At 42.1% G+C, this 26,625-nt stretch overlaps 1 protein-coding gene across 2 annotated transcripts in view; it reads right to left on the reverse strand.

Moving 5' to 3' along the window:
• Window positions 1-2,657: 2,657 nt before the first annotated feature.
• Window positions 2,658-26,625, reverse strand: part of keap1a (kelch-like ECH-associated protein 1a) — a 32,684-nt gene continuing 8,716 nt past the window's right edge. Inside the window, exons 1-12 of one of the 2 annotated variants that reach the window (XM_083792102.1) lie at window positions 24,820-25,415; window positions 17,239-18,124; window positions 15,281-15,480; window positions 14,719-14,875; window positions 13,041-13,133; window positions 11,881-12,027; window positions 11,607-11,716; window positions 11,258-11,387; window positions 8,938-9,137; window positions 5,564-5,769; window positions 4,956-5,132; window positions 2,658-4,033 (exon numbers count right to left, since the gene is read on the reverse strand). In XM_083792102.1, coding sequence (XP_083648228.1) covers window positions 3,849-4,033; window positions 4,956-5,132; window positions 5,564-5,769; window positions 8,938-9,137; window positions 11,258-11,387; window positions 11,607-11,716; window positions 11,881-12,027; window positions 13,041-13,133; window positions 14,719-14,875; window positions 15,281-15,480; window positions 17,239-17,598 — 1,965 coding nt within the window. In that variant the 5' untranslated portion in view covers window positions 17,599-18,124; window positions 24,820-25,415 and the 3' untranslated portion in view covers window positions 2,658-3,848. Of the gene's footprint in view, window positions 4,034-4,955; window positions 5,133-5,563; window positions 5,770-8,937; window positions 9,138-11,257; window positions 11,388-11,606; window positions 11,717-11,880; window positions 12,028-13,040; window positions 13,134-14,718; window positions 14,876-15,280; window positions 15,481-17,238; window positions 18,125-24,819; window positions 25,416-26,625 lie in introns of those variants that run through there. The other variant, XM_083792103.1, reaches the window with a different exon arrangement.

Here is a 26,625-nt window from a genome sequence, read left to right on the forward strand (position 1 = left end):
AGAGCCACAACCCCGGTACCTTGCACCATATGAAATAAAAGCACATATAAATATACATAGACATAATAGAAGACTAATAGAAGTATGCAAACAAATAATAATAATAATAATAATAATATGTATATAAAAAAAATAAAAAAAATAAATAAATAAAGACAATAATAACAATAATAATAATATAAATAAATTACAGTAGGGTCAGTGTAATAAGTTAAGGATTGTTGATGTCAGCCGCGTTCATCCTCTCAATGTGTGTCAAAAAAGGTTGCCAAATGGTGTAAAATTTTAAAGCACCGGCGTACCCTCTTGTGGAGTAGCGAATCTTCTCCAATGTCAGAAACTTTAAGGTATATTAATGACATAGTTCAATGTTGTGGTATTCCCCTTTAAGTGGTGAACTGAGCTCAATTTTCCTTTGTGAATTCTCCCTGCTCATAGATTTGAATAAATGACTGGATAGACATAAGCTGGGTAATACTACTAGCGATACCATTGACAAATAACACAATAACACAACTGGCAAGTACCAGTTCCAGTTTCTAGGTCCAAGATTTCTTATCTCTTCTATTTACCGAGCTGAAACTCAGATTAGATGTACAAATGTGGTTTACATTACTCACCAATATGTTGATGTTATGACTAATTTCTTAGAAACCTTGAAATAATTACTTTCCCACAATTAATTTTGGCATGTTGGCAAATACGTTCAGAAACTGCAGTTTAATGAAGGACGAAACAATTCCATCTGCCCTGACGTGAGGTACCTCATACAGTGGAATTCAACCATGCAGAGCTGCAAGCCTACACCCACTGTATCCTGCACTATTAGTTGAGGATCTTTCCCTGTTCCAAAGTTTCTCTTTGGGTAGGAGCAACAGTTAGTGTGATAGTGCAGAGAGTGTGCACAAATAAAGTGCTTGTATAATGGCTTGTATGATGGACCTGCACAACGGCTTACACAATGGACATGTACAATGGCTACATCTGTGTATGTATGCCCAGCTTTCTTCCACTGCCTCTCCATGGAGGGCCTATCTCCCCACTGTACAGTGTGCTACATCTCACTCTGTCTGAGCTCCCCTCCGGAGACAATGAACACATTGAGGCAAATCTGTTTCCACAGCCTGTGAATAAGAGACAGCCAGCTTTGTTTAGTACGACGATGCGCGCGCACGCGCGCACACACACACACACACACACACACACACACACACGTGTTTATGTGCGTGTTTATGCGTTCAGCAAGAGATACAGAACAAAAGTCTGTGTGTATAGACACTCAAGTATTTGTGTTTGTGCGCGTGCATGCTTTTTGCAGCCGCGTCGTGTGCGTCATGCGTTTGCCATGTGAGTCACCCAACCTCCCCCCCCTCCCCGCACGCACAATTGCGCAGGGCTTGAAGTAGTGAGTAAAAAAGCTGTCTCACCTCCCCCTCCCTCCACTGTCTCTCCGCTCTCACTCTCCAGGCCTCCACCATCACACTCCTTCCTGTGTTCCTACTCCGCCACTACCCGCTGCCCAACAGGTTGCTCTGTAAATAATGAATCGCACACACAAAGCGTACCACATCCAGGAGTTTGAAATCCGAGACAGATTCAAAGGTGCGCTTGGTCACCGGCAGCAGTAAAAGGAACATTATCTCAGATAATGTATCCTTCCTATAAGAAAAAGATAGTTACAAGCTACATAGCTAAATCCTCTGATATTTTAAATCTGAAAGTGTAAAAAGGATACATTTGGGACTCTTTTTTATTCTTTGTTTATATAAACACTGAGGATTTTACGGTGTAGACTGCAGATAGATAATGAAATCAATCAAACTGAAGCATGCATCTTTACCTTCTACTCCTTTTAGTCCCCCCACCTCTCTCTCTCTCTCTCTCTCTCTCATCAAATATGCCAAGATGATGAGAAGGCCGAGATGGTATTTGAATAATAGCTCAGTCCCAAATAGTCTTTTCGGTGGCCTGCTGGGATAATTGCAGGTGAGCTTCGAAGGGGCCAGGCAGAGACAGCACAGAGAGACAAGTAAACACATAGCTGACGTCTGTATGCGATGATGACAAAACACTGTGGTGACTCTATTCTGCCTCACCATTATGAGGGCCATTAAAAGAAAGCAACGGACTAGGGCTAGGCTATTCTAAAAACATCCCGTTCTTTGGTGGGTTTCTCGCCCCTACCCTGTATACACGCCAGGGGGTCAGATTCATTAGTACCCACAGAATGTCATATTGGAATGTTAAAACAGCTTAAATGTAGAGGACCCCCCAAAATAACAATAACAATAATAATAATATTAATAAATAAATAAATAATAATAAAAATAAAGAAATAGAAAAAAGATAAAAAATAAGTTTTACCATTACAATCTTGGTGTTGTTTTCACTGCAAACCACAAAACAGGAACACAACAGAGGTCTTTTCTTGTCATTGAAATCTTGAGGTTTTTGGATGTACTCCACCATCTAGTGGCTGTCTATGTGCTGTTACACACTTGGGCAAGCTATAATATACACTGGGTTGATGTACCTTGATAGCTGAGATGAAGGGTGAGATAATTCCTCTTTCAGTCGTACATCAGTGTGAGAAAGATGATCCTGGATGAATGAAGATGACCATGTTTTTTTTCTCATTCATACATATTATCTTGAAATTAATTTAATAATTTACAGCAGTTTACAGTAGCCAGTACAATTACTACTACTACTATTTCGATTACTACTACTACTACTACCACTAATAATAATAATATAAAAACTGTTTTAATTGAAAATGATATAAAACTTATAAATGTGCCACAAAACGAAAACAAAAAGATGACTAAATCAGATGAATCACAACAGCAACAGCAACAGTGACAGAAAGAAAGAAAGAAAGAAAGAAAGAAAGAAAGAAAGAAAGAAAGAAAGAAAGAAAGAAAGAAAGAAAGAAAGAACACACATGTGAAGGAAATTGTACAACACTACAAGACTGCTGCTTATATCGGTGAAGTATATGTACTCAGCATATTATATTATCACTCTGGCATCCGTCGTTGCACAATGGCCATGAATGAATGCCCGGGTGATCATTTGTTTATTACATACCCAAAGCCTTATTTAGTCACAAAGACAGCACGACAATGGCATTTGAACAATGCAGCAAGAGTGACGGGCATGTTTAACCACATTTCCGTCCACAGCATCATCGTTCAGCACGTGGGGGCACTTTTAGTCCACTGACTGGACAGTTACTGCAGTATCAGACCTTGGGCTCATAACAGTTATCAGTTGTCCCCCTCTCCATCCTTCCATTACCCTACTCACCGAGGGCAAATAAAGGTTGGGTATGTGACAAACTATCCACCACTGTTTTTCCAACGTCGGGTCTGGGGACCACCAGGTGTCCAAATGGACGCTTCTGGGTCTGTAACTCTGAGAGTGTACAAATGGAACACTCTCGAAGTTAAATGAAAACTGAGAATTATTTTACAGTGTAGATTGGGGTCGTGGAGATACAAATGAATGGTATCAAATGGTATATCAAACTGGGGGTCCTTGAAATTGAAAAGGCTGCACTGCAGCACCTGTAGCATTGTGAGGTCAGTAGTATGTGGTCTGTCCTTCTGCTTCACTAATTCTCCCTGCTCATCTTCTGACATGAAAGTAAATGCTATTGCATTCCTCTTCTGCTGCCAACAGTTCATACCCACAGCGCGTAGGGAGACATGCCAGTAGTCATATTGGAATGTTTCACATGGACACACATCTCCCTCCGTTGAGAAGCAGCATCAGTTAGAACAATAGTCAACACCACAGATCATCGACAGTCCGCTCGCTTGCCTTCAATCACAATTCTACTTATTTTATGTTGCGTCCTCCTCGTCCTCTTCCTCCTCTTCCTCTGGTAGGCTGCCCGGGCAGGGTTCCATGGTAACAGCGATGCCCATACCGCTGCGTCCGATGGGGATGTCAGTGGCATAAGACCACTCTTTGGACTCTGGACAGTAGCACTCGATGCTGGACAGGAAGCCGCTCTGGTTAAAACCCCCTGACGCACGCACGCACGCACACACACACACACACACACACACACACACACACACACACACACACACACACACACACACACACACACACACACACACACACACACACACACACACACACACACACACACACACACACAGGAAAGAGGAGAGAGAGAGAAAGAAAAAGAGAGACAGACGGATTTCTTAATCCACATCAGAAAAAAAATTGTAAAATAAAATAAAATGTAAAACTGTGCTGTTATGAACTTATACTGTTGAAATCAATCATGTCAAATTGACTTTGATGGGCTGCTGATTGATCGCTACATTGTTTCCCAATACCCTGTTGTTAAAGTGTCTACAATGAACTCATCACTATACTATGCGTAACAGCGTGTGCTGTATGTTTTGTCATGACTGTGTTGCCTCGATGATTTATGCCAGTTGTGCTTAAAGTTTTTTCAGCAGAGATACAATGTGAGAATTGTTCTTTTGTTCTCAGAACACAGACTGATGAAAACATATTATTACTCCTCAGCCCACCAGCAATGGACCTGCCATACAATTTGAGTTACAACAGATTAAGATTCCCTTTTATTATTCTGTCATAGCTACAAAATGAGAATTCAAAGTTTTGTTCTCAAATTAGATATCCACCATTCAATTACAGCAACACCCACTCTTAGAAAACATTAGTACATTATATCAACATTAGTAGTTTTAAAAGGATGGAAGTCAACAGTCCTTTGTTGCTAAAATTATGATACTTTAACAAACTCGATCCTAAATCCTCGATATTAAACAATGAGTTTGAGTAATGATTTTATTTTATTTCTTTTTTTTAATACAGAGCATTTAGCAGCATTACTCCTCAATAACTCAGAGTTTAACACAGAGTTTAACACTAACACTGGAGGATTGGAGATGCCGCTTGCGACTCACCCAGTACAAATATGCGTCCCTGGTAGCCGGTGACGCCGTGTGCGCTGCGGCAGTGCTGCATGGCGGCTGCGGGCTCCCATTGGTTCCTGGCAACGTTGTAGCGCTCCATGGAGTTCAGCTGGGTCCGACCATCATAACCCCCTATGGCGTACAGGTAGGAGTCCATACACACTAGACCTACGGATGCAGGGGAACAACACTGGTAAAAGTACACAGAGCTGGAGACCAGAAACATTATGAAGTGTCACACAAGTACATGCATGCAGGCACAGCAATCCAAATGTACATATGCACCATCACACACGCATGCATTTGACATCTCTTTTTGGATGTATGGGCGTTCCGGTCCCGCATAACTTCCGGGGGTATGATGATGATGTCACGCGCATACCCTCTATAGACCGATTCACAGAGGGGTGCCCTGGGCGCGGCCATTACTGAGGTGTAATCCATGGAGCAGGTGCTCCGTAGGCCAGGTGTAGCTAATCAGTGCTGCTGCACTCAATGGTACACCTCAGTAATGGCCGCACCCAGGAAACCCTCTGTGAATCGGTCTATACACACAGTACAGTTATTACACACACACAGACAGAAACCGATCCACACACCTAGTCCGCTGCGTACAGAAGACATGGGTGCCAGTTGGTGCCAGGTGTTGGTCTCAGGGTGGTACTTCTCAGCCGTATTCCAGCGGGTCTCCCCATCAAAGCCCCCCACAACATACAGAGCTCCGCCACATGCTGCCACCCCGGAACCCAAACGAGCCACCGACATGGGGGAGATGTAAGACCAGCGACTGGACTCTGGATCCCACCTGACGGACAAGGATAACTGCATGATGATTCTAGTCAAAAATGTGAATCTGTAAGGGTGTCACCTATTATGCAGGAAAATGCTGTCTAGAGCAGTGGTTCCCATTCACTGGGTCGGGACACATTTGTGGGTTGTGGACACATTTTTAAAGGGGTCTCCCATATTTTAGATTTCTGACATTTTGTTTTAAATCATAATTCCCAAAAACAACAAACAACTAATTAAATTATCTTTTTTTTCAGTAATTTCATGAAGAAATAAAAGGAAAATCAAAGAAATTCCATAAATTAGAAAACAAATGTTTAAGTAGTAGTGAAAATACATGATCTACAAACTCACAAAGCTGTGTGAGGCAATGCATTGTGAGCTTGTAGATCTGCCATTTTCACTAGTTGGGGTCCACTAATTTCTACTTCTAGAGCTAAAAAGTTTGGGAACCACTGGTCTGCGGTACAAAATAAAAATAAAACAAAAAGAAAACAAATAAAGGGTAGTACAGTAGCGTGATCAATTTCAATATTACTCTATAAAATGGAAAAAGTTGTTGTAGGTGTAGATGTGAAATTAATCAAGATTGAGCAACTGTATGGCATATTTATCAACTAAAATACACCTTTCTGCTGCCAGAGGTGTTTCTCCTCCCCCACATGTCAGCTCTTCTGTTGGTACACATGCTGTTGTCACCTGGCGCTCACACTGCTGGACCACAACTTGCTTATTAATTGGAATATATTAAGCCTGCATTTAATAAAATACAACTCCACGATGAATATAGCGAATTTAATGTAATTATCATAGGTTTAATATGCCGTTTTTGTTAGGCAGAAGAGGTGGAAGGTGGTAAGCTGGTTGTTGTCAAGCGTGGGTGCCTCCGTGGTTGACAGTGGGGCATAAAAAGGGTTCAACTTGCATGGCTATTATGAACATTCCCTAATAGTGCAAATAAAGGAATTACTATTCCTTGTTATGTACCTTTAACTTAAAGCAATCTAATTGGTGTGATTATCCATCACAGTGAAACTTGAACTTATAATTGGGGCCATGTGCTCTTATTGCTCTAACATTTCCAGTAACCTAGAATTGGATTTAGGTTAAGCAGCTTCAAGTCATGTCAGTTATTGATTGAACAAACCAGTTCTGTCCCATACAGTCTCTTTGAAATATTATTACTAAATAATTGTTCAGATAAAATGATTTAGGATCCAGGCACTGATTTTCAGTCAAAGGCTAGACTTCGTATTACTGTGTGTATGCCTTGTACCTTTTTGAATAGTTTAACTTTTTGAATAGTTTAACTTCGTATTACTGTGTGTACGCCTTGTACCTTTAATAGTTTAACTTTGAGTCAGTCATGACTCATGAGGCAGGAAAGTTTGGCAAGAGGGTGACAATAATAATAATCAGATGCTTGTTTGTTCAATTCTTGGCACCGACAGAAGAGTATGTTCTAGCTGGGACCTGGTGACAGGGCCTATCAATGCAATATCAAGACAATTTATAGTGCAGCTGTAATACTTCATGTGAGGTTATTATCTAGCATACTTATTAACTACTGTACAGTATGTAATACTGCTGGCAGTGCTGCAGCTATACCCGACAACTCTAAAAAGAATACTTGCACAAATGGTTAGTCATGATGAGTTTTGATGATGCTTTAGAGTCTAAATGCATTAGTATATTAAACCTGTGTGTGTACATAGTACATAGTGCTTGTAGATAGGCTAAATTTGGCAAAGAGAAAGGAAAAATCACACCCGTGTGAAGTAAGTGGTGCAACTCTGTGTGGGCGTCCCCGGGGGGTCCCCGGAACATCCAGACCCCCAGGAACGCGCCCAGGGAGCCGGGCCGGTTTCCGACGAGCCACCCCGCGTCCGAAACGGTTGAGAAATGACAGAGTTACCGTGTTGGGGTCCCTCTACTGTACTGTACTGTACTGTACTGTCACACCCAAAATCATCATAATATACAGTTAATATGTTGTGTGTGTGTGTGTGTGTGTGTGTGTGTGTGCGTGCGTGTGTGTGTTAGGCTGCGCGCAACAGTGACACAAGATTGTGAAAACCAACCAAACGTTATTTCAGACCCAGCCAGCCAGCCACCCACAGACACACAAAGCTGCGTAAGGAAGTGGTTGCACCACTTAAAAAGAAGGGCACCAAGTATAGAGCCCTGGGACACCCTGGTCAACAAAGTTCAATGGCTTTAAGTGGTTAAAAGAAACACACAAATATATGTACATTCCACTTGGATATGTTTTTGTTAGGAATTTTCATAAACTATATTATTAATCTTAACACAACATTCTTTAGGAGATTATCTCCTCCCTTTTAGCTCCCCAGCGACAAGATGTAAGGCATTCCCTACAGGATCGACATTCCTGGGACATATGTCTCAGCATGTTTTGAAAGAGCCCTATGTACTTTAATGAGGATAAGAGGACTACCTGCAACCTCCCTGAGTGCTCTTCAGGTTGAATGGCAACTACTTATTTAGCCTCTACCATGTCATTAACCATACAACTGCTCTAAATCAAACGTGTGTGTGTGTGTGTGTGTGTGTGTGTGTGTGTGTGTGTGTGTGTGTGTGTGTGTGTGTGTGTGTGTGTGTGTGTGTGTGTAAAGATAGTTGGCCACCTACTTACATTGACATCATTGCTAATGCATGAGCAGTAAAAAGGAACTTTGGGTATAACCTTGAGGTGTATATCTGGATAATTACTTGGCAGTGATATAAGTCCAATGAATAAGCAATACCATTTTTCTCTTCCATTCAAGCGAAACAGATCTCAAAATCACAAAATGAACACAAAAAAAGAAGAAAATAAAAAATAAAAAGGCATCCTGTCACCTAGTGCGTTTTCACACCCATGAGCCCAATTCAGAGCTATTAGACAGCTCTCCTGGCTTTCTGAGGTACCGTACTAGAGAGTCCTCTTTTAAATGGTTCACTTTGAAGAGGTTTGGTTTGTTTAAAAAGGACTAGAATGCGAAAGCATCCTCGTCATAAAGTGGTCATGTTTTTATCCCAGTCGACAGCCTGTAACAGCACAGAATCCAAATGCCTGTACGTACCATGACTGCAATGTCCTGGGTCTGAGTCCAACAATTTAATATAATGATTAAAATAATCATAAAAACTAAATTAAGGGAACATTTCTAAAAGTACTCACTTCTCCACAGTGTTATGATGGGTGGAGCCATGGGAACCCCCCACAGCGTAAATGTTGCCATCCACCACCCCAACTCCCACCCTGTTTCTGGGGACATTGAGGGAACTGAGCTGGCTCCACTGGTTGGTCATAGGATTGTAGCAGCACAGGGCACTGGATTCTGTGTTGTTGACAGGGGTTGACAGGTTTCTGCCCCCGACCTGGAATCCACAAAGCAGTGAATTATTGTTGTGCCATTTCTTCCTTGGCTTGTGCGTGCAAGGTTTCACGGCAATCACATGCTGCGTTCATGATTTGAGGCATTTTGTTCAAAACCGACCACTCCTGCAAACTTGGGATGACAATCTTAGCCAATTAGGATGGGATATGAAAGATCTGACATGACTATGTATAGCGATTTCCATGATGTTTGGAAAAGATCTGCCTCCTGGCTGCGCTATAACAGGCCGATTGAGAGCAACATTGGGGGCAGAGGTTTTGCTCTGGCATCCAGGGAGTGTGTGTGCAGTGCAGTTTCACGACAATCGTTCAATGGTGCCTGGAGATAGGCTGTTCACAAACAGACGGAAATATTGAACTACATCTATGCCTACTGAGACAGAAATTTGAATTGAAGTGAATTTGTAGTCTTGGTATAGTATGGATTTGTAAACGATTTAGACATTTGCAAATGTTATTTTGTGTTATACCGGTAATGGTAAATACATAACATTTACGCAGAATGCACAAAATACAATACATTTTAACCATAATGGTTACAAAACCTCTACATTAATAAATTACATCTGCGGAGTGCGGACAAATGGGCACCAAATGTGTACGCTTATGTGCATAAAATCACCTCTGGGGTTAGGTTGGGGTCGTGAGTCAATGGCAGCATTATTTTGGGGTCGGGGGCTGAAGAAAAAACAATATTTGTATTGCATACATTCCCAAACCTTTTCAGCTCGATACTCAAAAGAGAAATGTGGTGTCTCCTGGGACCCAGACTTACAAAGTACGACATTATGAATGAATCATTAAAGCTGCACAAAGTGCACAGTATTTCAAAAATCATACCTTCTGTGAACTGAGCGGTGTAACTATACATTTATTGTTATAGTTACTGTACTCTACTGTCTGTGCTCTGTACGGTATTGTAGTGTACTGTGCAGGGGTCCCGTAACATCCAGACCCCCAGGATGCGCCCAGGGTGCCGGCCCGGTTTCGGCGAGATGCCGCGGGTCCGAAACGGTCGAGAAATGAGTTACAATGTGGGGGCCGTCCGTGTGGGGGCCCCTGGGGGGTCCGTGTGGGGGTCCTAGGGGGGTCCATGTGGGGGTCCTGGGGGGTCCGTGTGGGGGTCCTGGGGGGGTCCGTGTGGGGGTCCTGGGGGGGTCCGTGTGGGGCCCCTGGGGGGTCCGTGTGGGGCCCTAGGGGGGTCCGTGTGGGGGCCCCTGGGGGGTCAGTGTGGTGGTCCCTGGGGGGTCCGTGTGGGGGTCCCTGGGGGGTCCGTGTGGGGGTCCGTGTGGGGGCCCCTGGGGGGTCCGTGTGGGGCCCTAGGGGGGTCCGTGTGGGGGCCCCTGGGGGGTCAGTGTGGTGGTCCCTGGGGGGTCCGTGTGGGGGTCCTGGGGGGGTCCGTGTGGGGCCCCTGGGGGGTCCGTGTGGGGCCCTAGGGGGGTCCGTGTGGGGGCCCCTGGGGGGTCAGTGTGGTGGTCCCTGGGGGGTCCCTGGGGGTCCCTGGGGGGTCCGTGTGGGGGTCCTGGGGGGTCCGTGTGGGCCCCTGGGGGGTCCGTGTGGGGGCCCCTGGGGTGTCCGTGTGGGGGCCCCTGGGGGGTCAGTGTGGTGTTCCCTGGGGGCCCCTGGGGGGTCCGTGTGGGGGCCCCTGGGGGGACAGTGTGGTGGCCCCTGGGGGGTCCGTGTGGGGGTCCCCGGAACATCCAGAGCTCCAGGAACGGCCCAGGGCTCGTACTGTAGTGTACTCTGTGCCACTTTACTCTGTGCTGTACTCTACTGGCCACTTTAGGTGTTGCAGCTTTCCGTGCTCAGACACACAGACACAGAGACAGACATACAGACACACATAGCTCCGTAATGGAGCGGAGGCACTGCTCAAAAATAGTATATTTTTGTGACTAATTTACTCAGAGTCACAACCCATGAAAACCGATCCCTGTTTATGATCTGGTGTCACATTAAGTTGTGTCATATCATATTAGTATTACATTACTGTATCAAACAGTATATTGTAATCCACTGATTTAGAGCACACAATCCAGAACAGCAAACAATCTGTACTATATTTGTAAACCTATGAAATTTGTAGTGTCAGTTTTCCTACCGTGTAAAGCAGTCCAAAGAGCACACAGGCCCCCAAGCCACTGCAGGGAGCCCCCATGTCAGTCAGTTTCAACCAGGAATTCCTCCTGGGATCATAGGCCTCCATTGTTGATAATGATTGTTGCCGATAACTGGACAGGAGAAAAACAACAGTGATTAGATGACTATAATGAATACATAGTATGTGTTTGAAGAAGGGAAAATAAATAATTATATATAGCATTCTTAAACTTAACATTCGTAAACCAAATCAATTGTATTTCATTTTTAACTAGGGACCGGGCCATTAAAGCATTACGATTCTAAAAACATGACTTTAACACATAAGACTGTAGAGAAATGCTTGCTACCCTCCGGCCACATAGATGAGCTGGTTGCCACGGTGTGGTGGGGGAGGGAGGGGCTTCCTCAGTGCCATCTCCTGGAAGATCTTAGACAAGAAGTCCTTACAGGAGTTTGCCTACAGATTTCAGGAAAGGAATGAATGGATGGATGAATGAACGTGTAAGTGAAAGAGCAAGCGACACAGCGTGAGTAGATTCAGTGAGGAGTGAATTAATCAGTATTTTGGCAATAAAGTATTCAAGCAAAGGGAAGTAGGCAATAGAGAGTGGAGAGTGGTACCTTGCTGAGAATGGGGCAGGACAGAAGCTGGTTCTTCAGGAACTTAGGGGGCAGGGCATAGATTCGGACGGCATTCAGGAGGGCATGTAGGTACTGGGCTCTGCCCTCCACATCCCAGCGAACCCAGTCTGTGCAGGCCTTATACACCTGCCACCAATACAGAATATTACACAGTATTTCACACTGTGTAATTATATGAAGTCTTAGCTTTAACTACAACAAATGGGTGGGACTACCATGCTATATAAGTACTGTTAAAAGTTAGTGTATACATTCCTTGAAATCCAGTGTAAAGTTTATTAGGAAGAACACTATAAAACGTAATAATTTAACTATAATTATTTTGACCAGGTCTAAACCTTTTCTATAAGAGAGTTACTCTTTATGTTTTAGGCATTTAGCTGCTTCTCTTATTCAGAGTAAGTATAGAACATCATTATATGATTAACTCAATTTATCCCAAGGGTAAATTAAATCATTGTAGCAGGAGAATGAGATGCTTAGAAATAATAGAGCGATAAAACTTTAACTGCTATACAGACAATAGAACAATAATAAAATTACCCAATTGGAGAAGCAATAAGTGTCATGACATGAAATTAATGGGCTACTGTGGATGACATACAAAACAACAGTGAAATTAAAATTGGCAGTAATAAGTTCTATAAGTTGTCTGATTAAAAGCCTGCCAGTAAAACATGTGTATTCTATTTTTGTCACTTTTCTCTTTTTGTGATTTGCAATTCAACATTCTATAACTTCCTTGAAAAGAGGAAGACAACATTAACATGGATGACAGGCACATTAAGAAAAAATATTAAAATGGTAAATGCATTTAATCCGTGCCTTCATCCAGTGCATGCTACAATGTGCATTGCATTGACCATTCACACACACACATTCACACACCAAAACACCCCAAAACTATTTGTTTTATAACATATAAGGGAACTTGAGGGGGTTTCAGGGGAAAATTAGTTAATATAGCATAGTCACAACGCACATCACAATACGTTGTTAGCTTATAAAATATAAATATATTTTCAGATGGGGTCCGAAGTGCAAATACATTTGGGGATCCTTGACATGAAGTATTTTGAGAAGCACTGCTTTAAGATATGGTTGAAATAGATGCCACTGCTGAAACTCCTGCTACAAACCTCAGACTCACAAAGAACTTGGAGGCTGTCCTGGCTGATGAGTTCCAGCAACTGGCAGTGAGTGAGACTGAAGAATTCCTCCACTTTGGTCACCTTAGGATGCATGACGAAAAGGAGGCAGTGAGGAAAACAAAGACATAGTACAGTACATGGTAAAATCCTCAATGTTAAATTAAAGTTTTTTTTTTTTTTTTTTTGCGGCTTACGCCTTTTATTGATTTTTGAAGGGACAGACAGTAGGCTGACAGGAAACGGGAGAGAGATGGGGGAAGACATGCAGTAAAGGCCGTGTCGGGTCCGGGAGTCGAACCCGCGGCACACTGCGACTGGATTACCAGTCTGGTGCCCAGACCGTTACACTACGGCCTGGGCCTTAAATTAAAGTTTAATTACTTTTGAGGGTGTAAACACTAGTAGTCGATTTGGGAAATGTACACCTCAGAGTCAGCTCTCAATCGTCTCGCCTTCCTACCTACATGACTGCCTAGAGCAGGTCCTCCACTGCTGGCCTGCTCGATGTGCCGAAAAATGGCAACTAAAGAACACAGTGAAGCAGCTTTCTGCTTCTAAAGGCCGACGGCGTGGAACAAACTCCCACTATACCTAGGCAGCCTCTGTAGACATTTCTAATGCATAGCTCAAGACATACTTCTACACACTTGCTTTTAGTTGGGCTTTTAAAATCCTTAGTTATTCATGCCCTTACTGTATTGCATTACTGCTATTATGTTAATGTTGTTTTATGCCTTTGCTATTGCTCTGCAAAGCACTTTGAGCTGCATTTCATGTCATGAAAGGTGCTATCTAACTATAAATGCACCAAGTGTGTACGTCTGTACGTTTGTAATCCACGTAATTTGGGAACCGTTACCCCCACCGACTTCAAATTCGACACACTCGTTCCACACCACCACAGGGGTCGAGTTGGTCGGACCCACAGTTGTCCAGAACCGCCCCCAAAAGGCCTCTGCCCGGGCTCTGGACCGGGCCCCTGCCCAGGGTCCATATACAGTATGGAGCTGGCCTGTTCTGACCTCACAACACTCCATGCCTGACACCATGGCTCTGCCTGACACAGAACTCCATAGGCTGGCCTGTTCTGACATTCCAACACTCCATATTTGGGCATGAGTGACACAGAGAGATATACAGAAATCGGACATTATTTTAACGTCGGGCATAAAGGGGACACAGACATAATATCAAGTCATTCCAAGTAATATCATTCCAAGTAGACCAGTGGCCAACGGGCACCACCGTAGAGGCCCCACGGGCACTACTCTAGTACAAATAAAGTTGTATTATTATTATTATTATTATTAAATGAACACTTACTACTCACTGGTTAAAATGCTTTGTGTGTGTGTGTGTGTGTGTGTGTGTGTGTGTGTGTGTGTGTGTGTGTGCAAGCCGTGCATGTAACATCACATGAGAGAGAGAGAAAGAGAGAGAGAGAGCAAAGTTGAGGAGGAGTGGACGGCTGTCAATGAGACTGAATAAAATAAGAGATAGGTTGAGGGGAGAATACCACAAAAGTGATTATTTGCACAAAATTTGAGATTTGTCTTCGTTGTGTTTGAATGTGTGTGTGTGTGTGTGTGTGTGTGTGTGTGTGTGTGTGTGTGTGTGTGTGTGTGTGTGTGTATGTACATGCGTGCTTACTATCCTTGCACACTACCTCATTGAAGTGTGTATTGATGTACTCTCGGCTTCGCTGGTGCAGCTCCGTGCAGCCAATCTCCTCTGCGAAGCGGGCGATGCCAATGACGTTGTCTGGCTCCAGGTGCTTGAGGAGGAAGTCACAGCAGGCCTTGGCCACATCTTCCACCTGATACCTGGTGGGAGATACAGAATCATGCACTCAATTCACTAGACTCCCTATAGACAAGATCGTTTATAAACATGTAGGTCTAAATATAAAATCACACCCATGTGAAGTGAGGGGCGCTCTTATCATCATACATCATCTAATTCCGGCTAATCACAATTTGCGTCCTCATGTTCGTCTTCAATGTTTGTGTTAACACAATGTTTGTGTTTACATAAACCCTCAAAGCTGGACATAGGAGGGGCTAGCGCCCCTCCGAAATAAAGGGTCCACTCCAGAGTATTAGCTTTTACAGGATGTCTACCTATATTTTCAGATGGGAGTTTAGTTTACGGCCAAATACATATCAACTTGTGGCATGTTTGAGAACCACTGTTTTAGAGAACTCTGTCTGCGGGTCTGCTGGTCTCACCTCATGGCTGCCAGAAGAACGTGCAGCACACACTCCTCTCCCACAGTTATGCGGGATGTGTAGGCAAAGTCGATGAGCCTTCCCACCACCAGGGGGCAGACGTCGCGCAGGGTTACCTCTGAGGCATGGCACTCCCTAAAGCTGCTGGTGAACATGGCTCTGAAGTAGGGGCTACAGGAGGCCAGCACCACCTTGTGCACCTGAAGGTGGGGAGGGCAGAGGTATAATATATCTACAGGAGGCCAGCACCACCTTGTGCACCTGAAGGTGAGGAGGGCAGAGGTATAATATATCTACAGGAGGCCAGCACCACCTTGTGCACCTGAAGGTGAGGAGGGCAGAGGTATAATATATCTACAGGAGGCCAGCACCACCTTGTGCACCTGAAGGTGGGGAGGGCAGAGGTATAAGCAAGCACACCCCCTTTTTCTTTTGCCTTTGTTCTTCAATTGGCCAGTTCTGCTTTAATATTGTTTAATAGATAGATCGATATACTATAGTGGAAAAAGGAGATGGCATACTACTAGCATGTCCAGCTGTGGACAAAGTGCTCAACCCCAGAACTTGAGTCAAAGTATAGATACTCCTGGTCAAATATTACTCAATTTGAATTTGAATTAGCTAGAATTATCAAATCAACCCACACTTTCAACTGCTTAACCACACACCAATAGTGTAACTTTGATCCCTAAAATGTTTCTGCAAGTTGATTTCAATGTCTTAATTTTGTATTTAAATTAACAGAAAATAATGTCTTCCTTTACTGTCGGAAAAACACATTCAAATACTCAACTGTATATAAAAGACATGTATGCTTTGGAAAATAGTCAGCAGAGCAGTAACGTAAAAGTATACACTCCTGTGATCATTTTACTCTGAATACTCAGTAGTATTGAAAGGAAATATTAGATTAAGCTGGCAAAGTGTTAAAGTTAACGCTGAAATAAGTAACCTTCCTGTCCTACCTGGGATTTGAACTCGGCCCGCAATTCTAATACTCCGCTTGGCCAGGGAACTTATGAGCACTTATGAGCTCCATGCAGTACTACTGTACTTCACTACCATCCTACCTGACCCCATGCAGGGTCTATATTTCACAATGGAAGAGTAGGGACACCACCTACAAACCACTGCATTTGTACTAGTTATATTCTGTTAACATATTCGACCATACTCTACCTTACAAATAACTTTTTAACCCTTAAAATAAGTTGTAATATGTAATGTCCCTAAATGTCCCTAAATCTGTATACAGCACAGTACTTGACTGATACTATTTTGAGTTGGCACCTTAAATCACTTTAAGCCTAGTTAGTACTTTGTTGACCAGGTTCTATCTTTGGCCCTCAAAAAAGTCCCTCTATACCAAATCTCTTCACCACATCACTGTAGAAAATCTACAATTCCTGTGACCTTATAGAGCTGCTATTTTCACTGAATGATCGCCTATTAAGCGGTAATGCAGTAAGTCAATAAGTCCCCATTTTCAGTTTCCAATTTTCCTTTAACCACGTAAAATGAATACTTCATTGACAGAGATTCCCAAGGTTCTTCACTCAAATATCTACTGTATATCTATTGACATGCCTAGAAATTGCCACTGTTAGTGTCACTCTAGGGTTCGTGTGGGTACAAAACAACGTGAAGAATAGAGTTTGCACACTGGTGATCACCAGTTTTATTTGTTTTATTCAGAGGACCTCATCAGCATCAATAGTGTGCAGACCCTATTGTTCTTTTTAATATTTCAGCTTGTCTTGCACCTGGGCTACGGATGTGCGTGCACTACCTTCTTCATAAAACAAAACAAAAAAAACTCATAAAGCAAGGTGAAAGGTAACATGCCATAACACTGGTGGTGGATGAATAGGATTTAAGTACTGTAAAGTAAAAGTGTAAAACACAACACTCTATTTAATCAACTAGTTAACTACCATTATGTTCAGTGGTTCTCTCACCTTAAAGTCTACAGTCTTCTCCTTGTATGTGACCTGCAGTATCAAGTCACACAGCATCCCATGACGTCTGAACTCATCCATTTCCCTCAGAGCTCGGGAAGCATGGGTCTCGATTGTGTAATCCAGGTAGCCAGACCCACGCATGGACGGCACCACAATAGCTGAAAAATCGGCATCCCGCGTGGGGCGCTTCTTCCTGATAGGGCAATGCATCCCCTGGAGGAGGAGGGGCCTCCACAAATTTCTGTGAGGGATTCTTACTTCTTGATCTGTATATTTATAGTATCGAGTGCTTACCCCATTGGGGTCAATCTCTTTAGACAAATGGAGGAAATCCCTCAGAACTTTGTCAAGTTTCATAAGAATAAAGGCTCCAGAGATGATGATCCAAGTTCCTCCATTTTTTGTTCAATTTGTTACAATATGTAGTCTACAGTACATCCATTTAGTTGATATAATTCCTGAGAGGTGTGGGAACCTGTAAACAGGCATGTTGACAATGCAATGATACTGATACCCTGAGCCATGTGTGACCAAACCACAGCTAATCATTCACAGAAATACTCCTGAGGGAAAGATCACGGTGCCTGAGCTTAGCAAATGTCAGTTGATGCATAAAAGAGTGCAGCTCCTGTGTTCATCTGCACAAATACAAATATACTTTCACATTGACTGTGAAATCAACAATTTCTCCGCAGTCACAGATCCAGGTTCAAACATGACAGTTTGAATTTAAACTCATGGTCAGTTAATTGTCATCTGCATTTCTCCTCTGCAGGTTATATATCCAGGGAAGGAGAACAGTCACAGGTCCAATTGGAGGTTTCTCTTGAGTTTGGTTAATCTTGTGTGATGTTTCTTCAAGAAAGAAATGGGGCGAATAGGGCTGTAAGAAAGAAAGACAGAACCTTTTAGTTGCATGAAAAAACATATCCAGAACCTGTATGTATGTTTATATGTTCATTTCGCCTAGAGTGCATGACTAGGCATGACACACTTCAAAGTTTCAGTTCCTCAGTGGTTCAGTTCCTCAGACAGATGTGTGTTGACTCTAAGGTCCATGCTCACTCTGATTCCCAATTGTCACACTTCTGCTAAATGCATACATTGCAATTGTAATTGTTAAAGTAGTTCAACCCATAATGTTTCCAGCGTGGCTCAGCATAGTTCAACAGCATAGTTCAGAGACATTATTACTTTAATTGTAGTTAACATTTTAAATTAATTGAAACCGAGTTGACCTCAAAATTGTTTTCCAATGTGTGCACTTATGTTTCTCTGCAGAAATCACCATGCAATGAAAATGATTAGATTTTGCCTGTGGCCTAATAGAGTCTGTTTTGACACATGGAGGAACCTTCCAGACAAAATGTTCTATTTCTTTCTTAAAGTGCCTGATTTTTCCATATACAAATGGTACATTCTCTGACACACAGACCTATGTCATGACAATGATGCAGCATACAATGGAATGGATATAAAACTAAATCTCAATATTGCCTGACTTGAGTATTAGCTTTAATCACGGCAAAGATTGTTAACACACAACAATCGGAAATTTGGCACAATTTGCACAACCTTCACTTAATTAACCTAATTTGCACTACATCACTCTCCCTTATCTGCATTAGACTCTGACTTTACTTCTTTACACTCTGATGTCAATTACACATCACCTTCCAACACTGTTCAGTTGTGGCACACACTTATCACGTAAAATCTCAAAGCATCAACCTACAACACACAATTATTCTAATATCTAAACATTCAGGTCTGTTGAGCAATTTGTTGGTAACACCTGACCACATAGATGACCCACAGTGAATCAATGTGTCGGTAACACCTGACCACATATGTAGATGACCCACAGTGAATCAATGTGTCGGTAACACCTGACCACATAGATGACCCACAGTGAATCAATGTGTCGGTAACACCTGACCACATAGATGACCCACAGTGAATCAATGTGTCGGTAACACCTGACCACATAGATGACCCACAGTGAATCAATGTGTTGGTAACACCTGACCACATAGATGACCCACAGTGAATCAATGTGTTGGTAACACCTGACCACATAGATGACCCACAGTGACTCAATGTGTCGGTAACACCTGACCACATAGATGACCCACAGTGAATCAATGTGTTGGTAACACCTGACCACATAGATGACCCACAGTGAATCAATGTGTTGGTAACACCTGACCACATAGATGACCCACAGTGAATCAATGTGTTGGTAACACCTGACCACATAGATGACCCACAGTGAATCAATGTGTTGGTAACACCTGACCACATAGATGACCCACAGTGAATCAATGTGTTGGTAACACCTGACCACATAGATGACCCACAGTGAATCAATGTGTTGGTAACACCTGACCACATAGATGACCCACAGTGAATCAATGTGTTGGTAACACCTGACCACATAGATGACCCACAGTGAATCAATGTGTTGGTAACACCTGACCACATAGATGACCCACAGTGAATCGACTACATTGTCATCTGGGACAATGTGAGCTTCCACCGGGCTGCTCAAGTGCGTGATTGGTTCCAGGACCACCCACATTTTTTCACCTTATTCTCCTTTCCTGAATCCTATTGAAGAGTTATTTTCAGCTTACAGTAAGGTAGAAGGTATATGACACAACCCACAGAGCCGGGTCACACCAGGGGCATGATGCCTATACTGTAAATTACAGTATTGTTTGGGAAGGGGCCAAGGGGGGGCATTTTGAGCAGTTTGATCAGGTTTGAGCAGGTCGGTTTACAGTAATGTAAAAATAAAAATAAATAAATAAAACTTTTTTTGGCTGTATATTTAGTTTTAGTTTTATGTTGACTATGAAAAAGTAGGCCTACACGGAGTCATTTTACAAAAGGAGATATTCTCCATAGTCAGTCATTCATGTGTGTTCCATTTCTATGATTGTGTTTTAAATGTTGCACTTCATTGTGCTGTGCATGCTTGGCAGTGTGCAGCAAATGCTTAGTTGTGTGTACTTAATGAATGTGTGTCATTTGAAAATATGGCTGTGTGTACCAAATGAAAACACAAGTGTCAGGGATTAGCATTTTGTGTGTGCAGTTTTGAGAATGCCGTTAGGTTGTGAAAAACGTGTGTTAACAATCGTGAAAAACTGTAAAAGAAAAATTGAATTGTCTGAAAAATAAAACCCCAAAACAACAACTTGCCTATTGATTGTAACATCAAATCGATTAGATCCAGCCAAAGCAATAGCTCATTCTTCTAATAGCCAACGGAAACAAACACAAGCCTTATAGCAATTACACTCCCAGTGTGAGTCATAGGAGAATGACTGTGAGCGTGCAGCCTGAGAGCAACAGGCTGATAAACAAAAACATACTATCTAACTAAAGTCTAATTTATAGTCCATAGTATAGCAGCGTTGCTTGCTGAAAATAGTATATACATTTTTGGGGTATAAATAAAAAAAGACATTCCAAACCAAAATATCACCTGATCAAAACAAAGTTTTATTAACCATTTAAAATCGTATTTACTAACAAATATTTTTGACAAATGTATACAATCTACAAGGTCATAACGCGGCACAATGTGGCGGCGACGCTTTGTGAGCTTGTAGATCTGTGCGGGAGATTTTCACAGGAGATTCACCCCAGAACAGCGACGCTATAGGCTTCATGATGTGGCTAAGCTCCATTCACTTCAAATGGCTCCCTTCTGCTCTTTGAAGTAATATTAAAAACAACTTCCTACGTACTCGAGATTTATTATGTCAAGTTATGCTCCAGTCCAGATTTCTTCAAGCCCATCTCAGTCATGTGCGGAAGCTGTCTGATCTGCCAACTTGACTAAAGAAAAAACATCTAAGACAGCAGGCCGTCACGTGATGAGACACTGTCTGAGTCACTGTCTATAAGCACGAGTATTTCTGTATCCTACAAACACCCACTTCACATTCCAAAGTCTATCACTTGCTGCAATAATTGAAGCAGAACAAATGAAGTTATGATGAAGAGGTCGGGGGAAAGTCGTGTCTTCCTCAAGGCTACTACGTTGGCTTTGAAGTTCTACACAATACAGTATCTAGCTGTAAATTGGCTCAATGGGAGTTGTTGAAGTGTAAATGCCATGTACCTGAGCTGACAAAGAGAAAGAAAGTATAGAGAGATAAACAAACAGTCACTTAGGAAACTAGAGCCCTGATATGGATATACCAGCTATGAAACGGTCGGTACTGTAGTGTATACTGTATATCATACATTCATTCATTTATTTTGTGTTATTGTCTGCATAACCTGGAATTTCAGTTAGAGTTTGGCACAGATTACTCTACAGCACACATATGACCCAGAGAGAGAGAGAGAGAGAGAGAGAGAATCAAATAAAATACAGAATGAGAGGGAAGCAGGTGTAAATGGATAATCTACAATCTTGGTGTGTGACACCAATGTATGTGTGTGTGTGTGTGTGTGTGTGTGTGTGTGTGTGTGTGTGTGTGTGTGTGTGTGTGTGTGTGTGTGTGTGTATATATATATATTAGGGCTGTCAATCGATTAAAATATTTAATCTGATTAATCGCATGATTGTCCATAGTTAATTGTGATTAATCGCAAATGAATCGCATATTTTTTATCCGTTCTAAATATACCTTAAATTGATTGATTTTTCATATCAAGGTCCATTATTTATTCTGCATTTGAGCCACGGACCACCATTTGATGACATTTAGCCTTCCAGACCCAAACTAAAGAACTGTATTGATGTTGGCCAATGGTACCATTACGAGAGATAACAGGCCATGTTGATCAAAATAACATGTTTTCTAAGTTTTCTAATTGTGTAGACTTAAATTAACTTAAGTAATGCAGCTGTTTAACAATTATTCAACTCTTCAGTGTAAAATTGCCATGCATCTCTCAACCATTCTGTCAAACTTTAACAGTGCGTTAATCGCGTGTTAAAAAAAATGGTGCCGTTAAAAGGATTGTGAGTTAACTAGTTAATAGTGCGTTAACTTTGACAGCCCTAATATATACACACACACACACACACACACACACACACACACACACACACACACACACACATATGTATAGATCAGATCTACAAGAGAGAGTGAGAGAGAGAAGAGGAGGGGGAGTTAATACAGTAGAGCCACTCAGTTTTCCATAAAGAGCCATTGTGTTTGCTCGTATTGCCCCGTGCTACTCTCACTGACCAGGCTTTATGGAAGGGGGTTAACAGCAAATAATCACGTAAACATTTCATGGGGATAGAGAACTACTTATAATGATGAGTGTGTGTGTGTGTGTGTGTGTGTTATAAATATAAAATAGATACACATAACTACCGGTAAATATATATACATATACTGCACAGAAGAAATCTGGTGTTAATCTAACTCTGCACGTGTAAAAATCTAACTTTTACTGAGATCTGAAATAAACCGAGACCTGCAGGCCTGTCAGTCTTTAGCCAGCCAATGACTATTAACCCATTTACGCCTGGGGCCGATTCTAAAAACGCTTCTAAATCCTGACCTAAGTTTTCTGAAAAACAAAAAACAAAATATTTATATAGCAGCATCATATTTTTGAATACTGTACATACTGTATAGAACACCAAAATGGGTTCCCGGCCTGAGGGGGTAAAACACCAAAAGGGGTTCCCGCCAAGCTTAACCCGCGAAGAAGGAAGAACACAATTGGCATATCGATTTTAGGCAATATAAATGGATATCTGGCCATTTAAGATCCTGCTTTAATAAGCGACTGCATGCATTTAGTTTTTTCCTAATTTTGGTAATGATATAAATGAGTTTTGGCTTTTGTTCACAGTAATTCAGCATAACTCAGAATAACCCACACATGTCGGCATCATGTTCACATGTGAATCATGAAAGGTCTATGAAAGGTTCTGGGAACCGACAGGCACGTGTGTGTGTGTGTGTGTGTGTGTGTGTGTGTGTGTGTGTGTGTGTGTGTGTGTGTGTGTGTGTGTGTGTGTGTGTGTGTGTGTGTGTGTGTGTGACTGTGTGTGTGTGTGTGTGTGTGTGTGTGTGTGTGACTGTGTGTGTGTGTGTGTGTGTGTGTGTGTGTGTGTGTGTGTGTGTGTGTGTGTGTGTGTGTGTGTGTGTGTGTGTGTGTGTGTGTGTGTGTGAAGTTACACCATTCAGCCTAAAGCAGTGGTTCTCAAACTTTTTCACGTCAAGGACCCTCAAATTGTTGTGTAGGCAATTTGGCCCCGGACCCCCATCTGAAAATATTGTGTCCCAGTGGGCCCCAGAAGATTTGTGTCAAAACATTATTCAAAATGTTTCAATCCAAACCAAACTTTCAAGATAAATAAATACAAAAATCTAAAAAAGCAGAAGTACAAGCTCACAGTGCGTCATTTTGTGCCACACTATGAGCTTGTGTATCTGCTATTTTTAATAGTATAAAATATGGATAAAGTATTAACACATTTTGCTGGGGACCCCTGGAACTCCTGGGGGTCCCCGGACCCCACTTTGAGAACCACTGGCCTAAAGGGCAAGTTAACCATTTACTAACTTCTGCTGTGTGAGATTGAAGAACACAGTCTGACCTGTCAACCCCGGCCTAATTCTAGGTTCAGGTTTGCACGATAATGTCGTCAGTCATTCATAAAGCCCCTAGGGATATAAATGGACCATTGGTTACATACATATACAAAGCCTACACTGCAGATTTACAAATGATCAAATAAAACTGCGGTTTTAGTGAGTGAGACTAAAATTCAGATAATCTTGTTAATCATGTCAGGGATATTATCTGTGTGGTAAGTGCTGAGTTGTAATGACTATGCATCCTCTGAATTAACCAATAACTGCACTGACAATTTGTATGCCAAGTGAGCTTTAAACTCCCTGCTGCACAGCTGATCAAGGTCAAAGTGCACTGAAGACACAAAGTATTTATTTATTTTCTCCAGAAGAAGTTTAAGATCTCATAAATCAGGAATTATGGGGGTTTGACTTTGTAGCTTGCAACTCCTGCTAATAATCAACAGTAGGCGGTCAGAAGATAGAGCTAATTTTAGCTAAATAACATTTACAAGCTGGATCCTTCTGTATTATTTTACGAGTATTAACCTGGACATTAAACAGTGGGGATAAGGCCCTTAACAGATTTCTGATCATCAGAAACATTTAGGCTAGTATAAATCCATCATCCACTCACTCACTCTCTGAATAAAAGATAATCATATATTTGTTGTTATGGTGCCGACTCCGAGACACAATAATAAATACCGGTATGCAGCTCTTCTGCTCTTATATAACCAAACCATCAAAAACGGAAAACAGATTGTTCGGTAGCAGACGCTGTGCAAAATAAACACATGATCGATCAAAGTCCCTATAACCCAAATGAATGCTCTGAGTCTGGTGGGAAATGTGCAACTGAAGTTTCAATTCCTTAAAAAAAAAAAGAAACAAAAAAAAGTAGAGGCCTACTTTTTTTCTTTCAACTTGTGTTTTTTACCTGACCTGAAGCACTTTCAAACTCTCAAACAGGCAATAATGCCATCGCGTGTAAAAATGCCGATTGACTCACCTGAATTAACCATTCAAAGAAATGAAGTCAGACCGCTTGAATGGACGTTCTGTGCAGTAGTGTGATGACGAATGACGATTCAAAATCGCAGGAGTGACTGTCCCCTATAACAATCAATAAGTCAGTGCAGCCACTTTGCGCATGGTTGTCCGATGACGCAATCGCCACAATCTAAAGCGATATCTTGTCCGCTCTCTCACTTGCAGGCATTATGTTACATACAGTATACATACTGTCACAGTCCACAGATAAAACAAAATAGGAATCCGTTCCACATCTCACAGTATTTCCGACTCAATGAAGACCGTGCGAGCGAAGCAAGCTGCGCGCTTTCTTGCGTCTCGGGTGATTTTCACATAGGCTACCAACACCAGGCAGCTACTGAAGAAATTCTACATCATAGTAGCCTACATACATGATGACTCTGCAAATCGGTAATCCCGTGTGCTGAAAATAAGCTTCCAGAGGGACAAAAAAAGACAAGCGCTCAACTCTCAACATTCCTCCAACGCAAAGTGAACCGTCCAGACAGACAGGCCAGTGGAACAGTGGAACACACTCAAGTTATTTAATGTGTCTGAGAAGAAGCAACATGCGCCCTCATAATAAATCAACCGCGGAGCGGCGGAGAGAAGAGACCTCGACAGTTCTGCTTCTGGTTAAGTTTCATTCTAGAATAATGGGGAAAATATATAGTTACGGGCGGAATGCCAGACCTACCCGTTTCCTTATTCTAAACTGATGAATCACCATGCAGTTGGCAGCATGCAACAGTTTCCTTTCAATAGAATGGGAGGATGGTCTGTCATTCACGCATGACTTCATTTCATTTCTGTACATTCGCTCATATACCCATTTTGTCCATACCAATTATTCTAAATATTTAAACTCAATGTTGATGTGACATGCATTGAACTGCACCTTTCATTGCAATCCAGAAATGTTGCAATAAATACCTTTGCAATTGTTTCAGTTCTCAGTGGGTGGGGACCGAGTTTGCTGCATCAGGATATTAGGGAAGTATAGGCCATTTAAAATATGTCCCTGTGATTGTTTAAACTGCCTGGCTGGCATGCAGACATTGTTATTATTTCACAGTGTAAGTGGCCAACCGCGCCCACCTGTTCTCCAAACATATCTAGCATGGTTTGCAATTGTTTTGGTTGCATCATTGGCAGCCCACTAGGGCAGTAGGGCATCAGCTGCCCTGGCATACCAGACCAGATAGCGTTGAAGAGCCTTGTTAGTAGAATTACATACATGGCTGTTCTGCATACATGGCTGCTGTGCCGCAAGACACATTTCAGTGTGAACTGACAATAAAAGTAGGCCTACTATATCATATCATATCATATGAGGGGGGGAAAAAGAAAAAATAAATTTAATAAAACCTTATTTTCTACAATCTATATGGGAGAGTATGTTAATAGCTTGTAAATTATACAATTGAGATGGTTGTATTTGTCCTCCCTGATGGTCAAAATAGAGGTGGTCAAATAATCTCCCAAGAACAAACAGGCAGGCTCTGCTCAGTGGTCAAATTCTCAGCACAGTGCAACAGACCTGCAGGGTTCAAATCCGGGGTAGATTAACAGCCTATATATTTATAATAATACTTAAGGAACCCAAGGCAATGTTCACTAAATTCTTGTGCATTTGGAACTTCCCAGAAGGCTACTGAGTAACTGAGTTATAATCTTAGTTCGACTTTCTAATTCTAGTCTAATTTATGCATAAATCTCACCTAAAATAACCTTTTCAACTAAAGTTGTTTTAGGCGACATATAAAATGAGGCTTTAGTATCA

The sequence above is a fragment of the Protomyctophum parallelum genome (assembly GCF_964188405.1).
Source record: "Protomyctophum parallelum genome assembly, chromosome: 20".
Lineage (NCBI taxonomy): Eukaryota > Metazoa > Chordata > Actinopteri > Myctophiformes > Myctophidae > Protomyctophum > Protomyctophum parallelum.